General features: G+C 40.1%; 1 protein-coding gene across 1 annotated transcript in view; it reads left to right on the forward strand.

The window, feature by feature from the left end:
• The first annotated feature begins 13,478 nt into the window (after nt 1-13,478).
• The window catches only part of LOC118227873 (plakophilin-3-like), a 29,231-nt gene continuing 28,756 nt past the window's right edge, over nt 13,479-13,953 (forward strand). Inside the window, exon 1 of the mRNA XM_035418860.1 lies at nt 13,479-13,933. Coding sequence (XP_035274751.1) covers nt 13,705-13,933 — 229 coding nt within the window. The 5' untranslated portion in view covers nt 13,479-13,704. The remainder of the gene's footprint in view (nt 13,934-13,953) is intronic.

Below are 13,953 nucleotides of genomic sequence, written 5' to 3' on the forward strand. Positions count from 1 at the left end.
TCCTAAAAGCCACTCTCTGCTATTAAAGGGGAATTTCATTTACAACACTTCTGGGGTCATTTTCACACCTACCCAGGCTTTTGCGTGCACCCCAGACAGTTTTTAGGTTGCTTGCTTCGATATATTTGATACCCCTGTAAGCAAACCCCATCCAATAGAAGCCCATTCAACATCAAACTCCACGTTAGATTCATTGTAAAAACACGTCTCTGCTTCTCATGACTGCTATTGTCCTTCTAATGAATGTGTCGCCCTTAATTTTTCGATTAGTTATTTCATTATGTTAATATTTTACGCTGTTTTGTTGCTTTCCTTCATAAATGCAGGAAGTAGACCCAGGCAGTTTAGTGTCGAACTCGCGACTTCTGATGTGGGCGTACCTGCAGACAATAACATTAGGTTGGTCATAGAAATAGTGTTGTATTACTACTAGCTAGCGAAACCAAAAATGTCTGAAAAATTTTATGAAAACGTTAGTGGCGCTGCCATTTTTCGCGGACTGTAAACAAACCTCTGCTGAGCTTGGCGTCTGGTTGCTATAGTAACAACACGCACTGTCGCTGAACTATAAATGTAAAACGTCGTGCGACAAAGTTCTACCGGCCGACACTTTGTAGTACGACACTTTGTCTCCGAAGCATAAATTAGCCTTAACTGTTACCGTAGACATCCTATGTATCACGGTCCTTGTTTGCGAACTTCTTCGGCTGTTATGTTGGGGTGTCTGATTACATCCAGCCATGTCTGGCACAGAGTTGCATCGTGTGGAAAACTATAAAAATGTGCTTTCAAGGCTTAACGGGAGCATTATAACAACCGGGTACAATGCACCTCATTATTACTCCGATATCGCATCAAACAACAGCTAGCAGACGTTAGTTTGTTTGATTGCAACGCTAAGTTAACGGAATGTTTTGCTTTGCTTCTTCTCGATTTTACCGCAAAACGAAATCGAAGACAAAAAAAACGGAAACCGTACTACTATGTGGACTTGCGCTAAAAAAATAGGTCTTTGTTTCTAACGTTAGACATTTAAAATGAAATAATCGAAAAATGAAGGGCGACACATTCATTAGAAGGACAATCAGTCATAAGAAGCAGGGACGTGTGTTTACAATGTGTCTAACATGGAGTTTGATGTTCAATGGGCTTCTATTGGATGGGGTTAGGGTTAGGGTTCGGGTTTGCTCACACAGGTATCAAATATCTAAATATTGAAGCAAGCGACCTAAAAACTGTCTGGGGTGCACACAAAAGCCTGGGTAGGTGTGAAAATGACCCCAGAAGTGTTATAAAGTGAAATTCCCCTTTAACATGTAATTTCATAAATGCTGATTTCAATACATCAATACACTGTTCATTCAATAGCTTGTTTTTCAATAGCAGTTTTTATGACTGTAGATATCTGTATACTTGGTCTTGGCTTCAAATCATTTAATCTTTTGCTCCCGTGTATAGTCCTCCAGAGACTCTGAAGACATTCATGAAGACATGGTGGTACGAGACAAAACCAGAAACACACTTAAGTCCTCATTTCTTATAAAAATAAAGGTGCAGAACAGCCAAATCAAACTTGTAAGTGCATTGAAAACATTAAACTGTCCATTTTGGGTCTCAGAAATATTCTGAGAGGTTTGAACCGGTATATGGGCGCAGGAGGATTATGTGAGATTTGGGAGTATTTAATATGTTCATACAAACCCCACCTTTGGGAGTGGTATCATTAAGTGATCATGAGAGGGTTTTACCATAATAACTTAAATATCTGAGTAAAATCAAACTAGTGATAGCACATGTTCACCATGGGGTTAATCTTGACAAAAAAAGATTTACCAAGACAAACATAATTTATCTATTCACACTATAAAAATGTATTCCATCAGAATCTTTTCAGTTGCAGACATGTTCTGGTTGCCCTACCAGTTTTTTAAAATTTATTTAGAGAGCAGAGTGCTGTGCCAACAGAAGCGTACTTATGAGTTTAAACCAAACTTATGACTTGTAACCTTCATAATATTTTAAAATAAGTATTTTACCTAAACCTATGAAAATAACCTTACCATTTTATGAAGTCAATCACTTAAGTGATTGTCAACCACAAGTTACCACTAAAAAGATCATTGTGCATCCAGTTGCACTGTGTGGGAAAATGGAGCAGTTGCTCTCCCGGTTCTGCCCTGTCTCATCACCTTGTCTTACTGTACCACCGAGAGACGGTCCTGCCCACTCCTCCTTCTTTGAGTCATGCTGTCTGTCTCATTGCTAACTGTAACAAGTACAATGGTGGGATTGCATCATCCATTGTTCCAGAAACCGTAAACTCTCAGGGTGTGGTCCATCCAGAGTCTATAACCTCGTCTTGCCTCAACTGCATCACCTGACTTCAAGGATCTGTGAGAGCAGGAGAAATCATTCAGGAAGATTCTCTTTCATCCTTCATGCAACTTTCTCAAAATTCTTCAGTCAGCCTACATGGTAATGAAAAATATTTGTTTGAGTATGCCTGGTGCTATTTACAACAATTGTTCTCTGTATTATTGTGATTTTAATCACAAATGCAAGATGTCTGTAAAGCTTGTAGCATGTTAAAAGCCTGCAGGAAATACAATAGTAACATGGCATTAAAATAAGTTACCATATTCATGTCACTATTATGACTCTTGTCCATGCTGGATCTGCAGGAAAAAGATATAGGCTAGCTGTCAAAGGCAATGGATCCTTGATAAAACAAAATTAATTAGTGAATGGGTGAATATACACATGGGTGAATTCATTGTGGAATCATGAACACAGGAATCATGGGTCATCAGTGTTCTAATAGAGTGTGTAAACTTCCATCCGTGTCCTGAAAAATCTAAATAGGTAGTCAGGTGAAATGAAACATTATCCACTTGCAAAGAGGATGCAATTGCACTTGTGGTACCAGTCGGGCCCTGCTATATCGTAAAATAAATTGGCAGGTCTCTCTCTGCTATATGGAAGAATGAAAGTATTACTTGAGTTGTGTTGGTAGCGATTATAAGTTGGGCAGGGATCATACAGAGATCACTGCATTGCTGATGCTCTATTGCAGAGATCTTAAAATCCAGTCCTGGAAAACCACGGTGCCTGTAGGTTTTTGTTGTCTGTCAATCGCCAGCAAAATTAAGCCTACGACTGTAGTATGAAGCAAGGTTTGTGGACTTATCATTGCGAACTTATCACATAAATTAAGACATATGACCCAACAGACATTGTGGCCTCCAGGAATTATGTTTAAGATCCCTGATCTATTGTAGTCAGTGGTATCCCTGGCAACTACTGGAATTTACAAGCTACAAGGTTTGGGATCAAATATGGAATTGTAAAAATGCTCAATATTGTATCGAAAACCCTTAAATTTTATGTTGGTCCTACGTGTTCAGAATGACTTATAATTAGTCAAACACATTTAACAAATGGGACATATACTGATTACATTTACCCTGTCATATGCCATTCAACATTTCCTCAGGTGATGACTGATGATAAAATGGACAAGGACCAGTTCATCACTGCTACCTTACTGCACTATTCCTAGGCACAAAGCAACAGATTGTGCATAAATATGACACTCAGTTCATTCAGTTTATGTTGAGCACCAGTGGTTAAAACAGACATGTTATTTTGTTCTTATGGTCTTCTCACTTCAGCTGAACCTGGGTTTAAGCCTAGCGAGTGTTTAATACCATTTGTGTGAGAAGGAAATGACTTGATATGGATTTCAGCTGACAACAGGTCATTATCTGAAAACAAGACCTTTTTCAGGAATCTTTGTCAAAGTCAATTGACACTACAGTTACAAGATAACTGGCTTTGTCCACATTATCCATTAAAGGTATACTATGTATGACTCTGTGTTGCTTGTAGTCTCTGCTATACTTGTAGACTCTGTGTTTGTAAACCCCACTCACACCTCCGTTGAGGACACACCTTTGAACACTACAAGCAAAATGTCAAGTGAAGTGAAGAGGTGAGGTGGTCAGAGATATTGAAAATAGCACTTTTAGCAAAGTGAATGATTCCATATAGATGGTAACAATAATTAGGCAGTGTTATAACAATCTTTACACCAAATGCATCCCTTAGCATGTGGGAACATCAAACGGTAGCAAATCTGTAGTGCTGGTGCAGTTATTTTATTACTTTTCCCCTCAAATCTGGAAAATGGACTGAAAAAGAGCTGTTCTGGGTTTTACTCCATGCAATTATCCAGCTAATTCCGTAATCCTGCTCCTGAAATACCCACCAGACATTTACTTAGAATGGGGATACAAACACAGAATCGCGAGTGGAAACAGTAATACTAGCAGGCCATAGATCTAGCATACCTAGCTAATGTACTTGGAAAGTGAATGACTTTTTTATGAAGTTATCTGTAGCCTTTTCAAAGTTGTTAGAAACTTTGTTAGCTTTGTTAATGAAGTTGGCTACATGTAACATCAGCAAGATAGCATGCATGCTGTATCAAATTAATTTCCCTGGTTGAAATAAATGCAGATGAATTACCAAGCTTGCTAAGCTGCAACGATGACAGTAACAGCAGTTCAACAGACATCTTGATGGAAGAACAGAATTCCATACGAAAGCTACACAACCTCGGGCATCGAGCTGTGTAAGGCAGACTAACTAGCTAAAAATATCGTTACTTACAGGTATAACAGAAAACAGGTTAACTTCCCATTGCTTTTCATCCCCTTGGTGAACTTCAGCTGACTCCACCGAAGAAACAGCTTCTGATCAAGTTTGATGCCATCTAGAATTTGGTGATGATCTATTGTCTGTACATTGTCTGTCTTGCCAGCATGGTTGCTATCTTAACCATCTTGTTGCCAGAATAACCATCTCCAAACAAGCTTCAAACCACCTCAAACCACTACTTATAACCAGATGGACCAACTTAAAACAAATTTTTACTGTTATTAGATAGCAACACATGATAGATAGCATTGCCTGAAATGTGAAATAGTTGGATGACCCTTCGCTCAAATTCCATAAAATTTAATCTGACCAAAGCTACTTCATAATTAGCAAACGGGCTACCGTCAGCTAACATTTACATACCTCGACATCAGGGGTTAAATTGGGATTTGGGAGGTGGGTGGACCCTGAGATCTGGTGGGAGGTGGGTGTAAAAAGATACAAACCAATGAATGTCTCAGCTCAAAATAGTTGTATCTTTAATGTATTGTGCACATAATTATAATTAAGGAAAACAATGTTTGAAAAAGAATGTATACTATTGATGCAAGCTTTTACATAAAATATTTCAAGTTTGAGTGTCATTAATGCTGAAAATTTTTTTACCCACTAAAATAATCGGTCATTCTCCTCTTTCGTCCTCCCTTTCTTCCTCCTTTATCCATCTATCTTAAACTGTCGAATTGAAACAAAATAAAACCAGCGGCAACTGGAGCTGAAAATTGGTGATGCGCAAAACTTTCCTTTAAACTAATCATTTATCTCAAACTGTTTTAATTAATTTTAAGTGATTAACAAGCATGCAAACGATCCAACTAAGCAATTGGAAAGGGACACACAGCTTCTTCGCATTGTGTTAGGGAGATTAAATGATAAATGCGATTTAGAAAAATCCGTTTTAATCACTAAGCAGTGGCAGAATCTTCCCCTGATTTTCCTTGAGTATCAATGCAATTAATCCACAAAATAGGCTACTCAATAGCAATAGCTACTATCATATATAGCCAGCTCTCCCCAAATAGGCAGTTTTAGTGAGTAGCCTAGGCCTTATAGCCTACATTTATTTTCATTTGCAGTACGAAATTGTGCACATTTTTAATCAACATTATTTGTGGTTACATGCACTTCTTTCTCTGCGCTCGAATTCATGGCAAATATCTGCAATGCATAGCTTGTAAACAAAATTGAAGTGCAGGTTTTGTTTTTGCTGGTTATTCTGAAAGCTAACACGTATATAACAGACTGGTGTATCTTATTTGTTAAGTGTAGACTACTTGGTGATTAAAACAGATTTTTAATGGATAAATTGAATTTATGATTTAACCCCCCTAACGCGGTGTGAAGACGCTGTGTGTTAGGCTACTTGCCATTTGATTAGTCCGATCGTTGGCACGCTTGATAATAAAGGAAAAATTACTAATGAAAACAGGTTGAAATCAATGATTAGTTTGACCTTAAAATTGCGCCCCACCAATTTTCAGTTCACCAGTCGCCGCTGAATAAAACGGTATGTATGTGGGAAATATTCAATCCTAGCTTAGCTGCCGACCAGCAATCTGCTGATTTTGCTCAAGCAATCAAAGTTTCTGTTAATAATAGCCGGCGTTCGTGGGGGCTGTTTATTCATCTCTCTTTAAAATGTTGCATAGATGAAATTACCTACCGCGTCCGCTTCCAAACAATCTAGACCAGGGGTGCCCAATCCTTTTCCTGGAGATCTACCATCCTGTAGGTTTTCGTTCCAACCCGAACAAAGCACACCTCATTCAACAGCCAGACATCTTATTGAGCTACTAATTAGTAGAATCAGGTTTGCCAAATCGGGTTTGAAACGAAAACCTACAGGATGGTAGATCTCCAGGACCAGGATTGGGGAGCCCTGATCTAGACAATCAACAATATTTTTCTTTCTGTGCCTGTCTATATAAACGACTGTTCCTCCTGAGTTTTTTTTCTTCGGATTTTTGATTGGTTGAGCGAGTAACTCGCTAGAGGGAACACATGGACTGGAGCATACGAAAAATGGACAGGATTGTCATAGTCATTTGTAAAACTGCCGGTCAAAATTATTTATTTATTTACCAAAGGTGGGTGGATCCGTCCACCCACGTTCACCCCCAATTTAACCCCTGCTCGACATGCTTTTTCAGGTTGGACGGCGAGTTTTTGAATGCAGCGATGTAGTTCGTGCGCGGTAAGCAGAGAAAACATTAAGAACAACATGAATCTTTTTGAATTTCACAAATCTCAAACATGGACTTGAGATATGGCCAAGGTTGCAAAAAGTCGTCCTTATCTTCTGCCGTTGCCATCATTCCCGCCGCCAAGTTCAAATTGAACTGTTCAATCACTGGTACAACAAGCAAGCATTTTGAACTTGACCAACAGCGTAGTAGGAGTAGGCTACTGTGATTGGTTTTTCTCCTGTGAGGAACACAGCGTGTGGCTAATCTCATTTTAGAAAACAAAAAAAAAAAAAATTCAACTGCTGACTTCAAAGCTATGCTTCAAAGTAACGAGTAAGGACAACATTCATAGAAATGTAGCAGAGTCAAAAGTACAATATTCATCTTTCAAATGTAGTGGAGTAAAAGTCATAAAATAAATACTCAAGTAAAGTACAGATACTCAAAAAATGTACTTTGTTACTGTCCACCCCTGAAGAATACCCAGTCAAGCATAAAGTGATATGTTAAAATGCAAGAAGGCTTTTATTTACATAAAAGCAGGGAGGTAAGAGCTATTAGTCATAAAGGAGTTGTAAGCAGATATGTACAGGTATATCACAGGTATGTACAGGTATATCTCACCAGGCAGATAGATCTTCCCAGCACGATGGTACTCTGGCCTAAAACTTACGTCTTCCAGTTCCTTACGGATGTTTCGAGTTAGAAACTGGGGTATCGTTGACTAACGCTACAATATGCCCTTTCTATAACTAAGAAGTAACATGAAGCCTACGATTATAAATTTAACATGTTATAGAAAATGTCTTTAACGAGTTGTAGAGAATAAAAAACGTGGACTGTAGGCAGTAGGCTAACCAAGACTAAGACCAAGACTAACTTAGAAAGATGCACATCATAACTATATAGTCCTGCATTTTTCTAATATCACTGCTTCGTGATGGTCCCGGCATCCCCACAACAGGTATCCTTTTGAACAGTAGATTTTGGAACATACCTGCGGGAATTCGCTTCCATTCAGCCACAAGAGCATTAGTGAGGTTGGGCACTGATGTTGGGCGTAAGGCCTGGCTCACAGTCGGCATTCCAATTCATCCCAAAGGTGTTTGATGGGGTAGAGGTCAGGGCTGTGTGCAGGCCAGTCAAGTTATTCCCCACCAAACTCAGCAAACCATTTCTTCATGGATCTTGCTTTGTGCAGGGGAGCATTGCCATGCTGAAACAGGAAAGGGCCTTTCCCAAACTGTTGCCACAAAGTTGGAAGCGCATAATTCTCTAGAATGTCATTGTATGCTGCAGCATTAAGATTTCCCTTCACTGGAACTAAGGGGCCTAGACCAATCCATGAAAAAGAGCCCCAGACCATTATTCCTCCTCCACCAAACTTAATAGTTGGCACCATTCGAACCAGTACAGTTGGAACTTTGCATTCCGCCAAACCCAGATTTGTCTGTCAGACTGTCAGATAGTCAAGCATGATTAATCACTTCAGAGAACGTGTTTCCAATGCTCCAGAGTCCAATGCCCTGTGCTTTACACCACTCCAGCCAATGCTTGGAATTACACATGATGATCTTAGGCTTAGTAGCCCATTCCATGAAGTTCCTGATGAACAGATCTTGTGCTGACATGGTTTCCTGAGGTAATTTGAAACTCTGTAGTGAGTATTGCAACTGAGGACAGATGATTTTTATGTGCTACACGCTACAGCACTCAGCGTTCCGATTCCCGTTGCTCCTATATGTTTCCACTTCACAATAACAGCACTTACAGTTGACTAGGGCAGCTCTAACAGGGCAGAAATTTCATGAACTGACTTGTTGGTGGCATCCTATGACAGTGCCAGATTGAATGTCACTGAGCTCTTCAGTACGACCAAATACTTTTGGAAATGAAGTGTTCTATCTGGTCATGATCTACCAGTTCTAGTTGCTCACCAGATACAAACTACCAGCTACTAGGTTTCACAAATTACCCAGCTGTAGCTGTTTACCAGGTACCAACCACCAGCTATCACGCTTCACAAACCCAACTCTTGCTGGTCACCAGGCACCAGCTACCAACTACCTCCTACCATGTAGCTAGCTCTAGCCGGTCATCAGCTGTAGTTGATCACCAGTTACCAACTAGCTGGTCCCAACTAGCTCTAGCTGGTCACCAGCGACCAAATACCAGAATAATATTTAAGAATGTTCCAACTAATAGCTGAATATTAGTCAGTATGTAAATCAGCTGATTACTTCCATATTCTCCCCAATAAGGTGATGTAGCCTTATTGATAGTAATATTTAAATAATTCCCAATAAAGTATGTCATTTAAACACATTATTTGCAATAAGCCAATTATCTGAATGCATGTGTTAAAAATACAAGGGGTGGGATATTCGGGAACTATCTGATATTTAAAAAAGATACTAGGCAATACTTCTACTTATTTTTAGCTGCAACCGCAGCTCTATAGCGCTGTCTGTCGGTCGGTCGGTCGGTTGGTCCACAAAAGTGTCCCACCCTGTAGCGGCCACAGTTTTCGCCCCAGGAGGCTGACATTTGGCATGGAAGGTAGAGCTGAGTAACTTTCAGGCCGATTGGCCAAGAGGGGGCGTGGCCTATCACAAAAAGGTGCATAACTCCCAAATGGATTCACAGATTTGCACAAGATTTTGTGGAGAGGTTGGTCATGAGCCATAGATGAGGTTTGTGTGAGGGTGCGTGCATGGATGCATGCACACATGGATGCATGCGCGTGTGCAGTTGCAACTATTGTGGATTTGCGCTTGTTATTCTGTGCATTTAGTGCATCATGTGCATTTAGGCCTACGTGGCTAATTTATGATGTTAGGCTGACTATCAATGAATATCTTTCATCAACTAATAGCCTACATAGTAAAAGGTCCTGTGTTAATTCAACTCTAAAAAAGTAGGCACCACAAGAGTCCAACAGGAACCATATGTAAGAGTCGATCTCATAAAAAACACGTTTTCAACGTACAAAAATGCCAAGTTACTCACACATACAAGACCAGTCCAGGCCTGCCATTAAAAGTATTGATATCAAAATGACGCCAAGTTACGGTACTATAAACAATATAGGCTATCTTGCCTCACCGAAATTACATAAGATGTACTTCAAAGCAATGCTACCCAATATTTCCTCAATTCTTTCAAGTCACTTGGCCCTGTGTTTTGTAATCTTACCATTTTACAATGTTATGCAAACTTTGTGTCAGATCAAAGAGTCAAATATTTCGAATTGCCTCATGGAACACATTGAAATTCATGTACAAAACTGCTGCTGAGTAACTACAGGAAGCATATTTCTCCAGAAAACATGTTTATACTTGCTTCTGAACTGAATTTGAGTACATGTACAAGTTATTGTATATTTGCTACATACAATAAATACTGCATGTAAAATACATGTTGTACATACATACATAGAGAACTTCTTTAGATTTAGACTTCATAGATTTTCCTCGCAGCATGCTACATTCACATTTACGAACACACACTTATACCAAGACACAAACTATCATTCACGCAACAGAAAGGCTGGGCAGCGAAATACATACATACCAATACAAATTGGACATATACACGCCTATTCAATCAATCTTGACTGTGAGAGAGTCATCCACACATATGTTTGGCCTGTCCATGTAGTGCATGCTTATACACACAGGGCCAAGTGATTTGAAAGAATTGAGGAAATATTGGGTAGCATTGCTTTGAAATACATCTTATGTAATTTCGGTGATACCCGCCAGCCTGTATTGTTTGTAGTACCGTAACTTGGCATCATTTTGATATCAATACTTTTAATGGCAGGCCTGGACTGGTCTTGTATGTGTGAGTAACTTGGCATTTTTGTACGTTGAAAACGTGTTTTTTATGAGATATCATTTCTTTTTGCAAAACGTTTTATTATGAGAGTGAGAAATGCGAAGTGACCCTGTAAGAAACGGTTGTGGATTATGGCTATCCTTGTGTGAATTTGTACAGTCTGATGAGCGTGTACTGTTTAGCAGTTTCGGTTTGCTATATATGTAAAAAACAGTGGCTATGACAAAGGGTGCGGTGGCGTAAGTGTAAACGCAACAGAAACGCAGGTGAAATATGGCCAGTGTATGTACTCACGGATTTGACAGCCATCCAAAGAGCCTTGATTGAGAAAAGAATCAGCAAGCCCGTAGAATTAGAGCTCCCTAGGTCGCAACTTTTGTACCCTGCTGTCCTGCTCCGTTGTCTGTTATTTCGTGGAGATGCACTTTTAGTGTTTGTAAGGTTTATAAGGCATTTTGATAGGCTTATCTGCAGGTGGGAATCCTCTTCGCTGTTTTGCTAAGCTAGAACCGGGAAACTTAATAGTGGAGAATAGGAGCAGACGCATATGTCCCAGCAGGCTTTGCATATGAGCAAATAACAACAGTGTGAAGAAATTAGGATGAAATGATGAAATTGCGTAGTTGAAACAATATGTTTTAGCAGAGTGGGCATGTAGGTGAAGGTTGACATGATCACAGACTATAGTGCGAAGTAAATTAAGTGACCATGACCGAGCTCAGTTTCCTTATGGAACGGTATATCTAACAGTCGCTATAAAGCTTTAACCGTTAAAGTGGAGGGTTAAGTAACATGTGAATTGCACTGATGTGCTTTTCTCATGTTCAGTACTAGTAGTTATACTTATGAGTGAGTCATGGTTTTAAATGTAATGTTTTAATGCGGAGTTGCAGAATGTACATACGTAGTAATTGTTTGTATGTGGCTAGATAGAGAACAGGGCGAGGTAACATGAATGTAGAAACGTGGCGTTTGCTGATAAGAAGGTTTTGTACGGTAGCCAAGTGAAGAAATATAGTTAGTAGAAATGGCACAGTGGTGAACTGGTGTAACTTTTTAATAAAAGGAATACATTTGCAGTCATGAAATGCATATGGGTGGCCGTGAGTGAGTTTTGGTAAAGAAAATATAAAAGCGTAAGAAAACGTTAGTGTAAAAGAGGAAATTATCCGCCTGAGGGCGAGGCGGGATTCTATCCTTAAACCGGAGGTTTACCAGTCTGTGACTTTGTTACTGCAGCACCATGACATAGCTATGCAATGCGTGAAATATCATTAGCATACCTGTCCATGGTTTTAAAGAAGAACACCCGCTCTCCAGTAAGAAGAGCTCCCGTTGAATCCATATGGCTTTGCAATATTGTAGCCGGTTAATAACTGAACGTGCAGACGGTATGTCATAATGCAATGTATATGTTCGGTGAACGGCGGGTAGATATGGTGCTAAAGCAATAATTGAAAAGTAGTAGACAATTATTAGTGAGGGTAAAAGCAGGTTAAAGAAACGAGTTCCTAGCTGGGCTTGAACCTACGACCCCATGTTCTCAAGACTGCAACCTTACCCACTAGGCCACAGGTAGATTAAATGGTTAAATGGGAAATGTTTCAGAGTAAAAAGGTATGGGTATTTTGCGGGTGTATGCGCGTTTTTGATTGGGTCGTGAGGGTGCGGATTTGGCTGATGTCGGTAAAATGTCCAATGGGGGGACATGTTGTTAGTGGGATAGTTGGCAGGAAAAATAAGAATGAGAAGAAGAAGAAGAAGAAAGAGAAGAAGAAGGAGAAAACGCAAAATCCCCTTAGTTTGGGGCTTTATTGTGTGGACATGTGAAGTTGTTTATGAAATCTGTCTGTTGAAATAGGGTCAGAATATACAGAATTTAATGTTTTTAAGGGCTGAGTGTCTGTGGCTGTTGTGGTTATTTCTGTGGGGAACCCTGAAAAGTGTCAAACTCTCGGTGCTGTATAGGTATGGGGCATGCCCCCGCCAAGGCGTAACTTGGCGGGATGGCATACCTGCCATCCCAATGGTGCATGCCCCCGCCAAGGCGTAACTTGGGGGGATGGCATACCTGCCATCCCAATTTAACACTGAACGTTTTACTGTGTAGGCCTGTGTGTTATTTACAAACTACAATCCGCGTATTTTGGCCATTAGAGAGAGTTTGGAGAGTCGGATGGAGAGTAGACTATCCGAGAACAAGCTATATCTTATTTTGGGATAAATCAATTGCACAGTCCTTCAAACCTCACATGAAGTGGTGGGGGACGTGACATGTTAAGAAAATAGCTTAGTAGCCTAATGCCGAATGAAAAATTAAACTGGAGAAGAGGCAGCTAGGCGAATATGTTTGATATGTTTGAATAACCTATAGCTTATTAAACAATCCGGTGTCGGCTTACTTCTGTACTCTCGTTTCTTGGAGTCTGTTCTAGATGGCGCTTTGTCCTTCCTGAAAGCCTGTGTTTATAATAATAATAATAATAATAATAGCTAATATGCCTATAAGATAAATCGTATTTGAAGAAAAGACAGACACGATTGTTAGGTGTTTCGCAAACGCGGTAAAAATTATTCATACATCTTAATCGGTTTTTGTTTTACATTGTTTCCAGTCCACCTTAACAAACAGGCAGTTCCTGTAAAAGAATAGCTGGGATGACCTCATTGCACCTGGATAAGGTAATCCGCGACGACATGGAAGCTCCTCCCCGGTCGTCGTCTCAGAAGCTCAGCTGCACTGCCGCGCAGAAAGGAGTAGGGTATATCCGACAGCACTTTTCTGACTGTCTTGTTTTTATTTCTGTCCGGCAGTTATAAACCAGTCTTGCATATTGAAAACGGAACTGGTCTTATATACAGGACCGAGACAACGCTACTGTTCTTTTTGGAAGTGTCTGGAACAAATACTTTTCTCCTCGGATTGTAAAACTATCACCTTTCTTCCGCAAACCACGAGATGAGTGTGAGCGTGCCCTCTGAGAATGTTTTTCTGTCTGCTATATCGCCCCATACTTCCGTCAGCACTTATGCTGTCCCCTCCGACATCCAACTCGGACATGGGGGCACAGTCTCGGACGAGGTCGCGAAGGCGAAGAGGGTGCAACAACAGGTCCAGATGCGTCTCGCTGAAAAATTTACGTCTCTACCACGAGTAAACGGTTCCAGCTCACATTACGCATCATCAGGTGAGCCTACATCATTTTTT

The sequence above is a fragment of the Anguilla anguilla genome, chromosome 5, assembly GCF_013347855.1.
Source record: "Anguilla anguilla isolate fAngAng1 chromosome 5, fAngAng1.pri, whole genome shotgun sequence".
Taxonomy (NCBI): domain Eukaryota; kingdom Metazoa; phylum Chordata; class Actinopteri; order Anguilliformes; family Anguillidae; genus Anguilla; species Anguilla anguilla.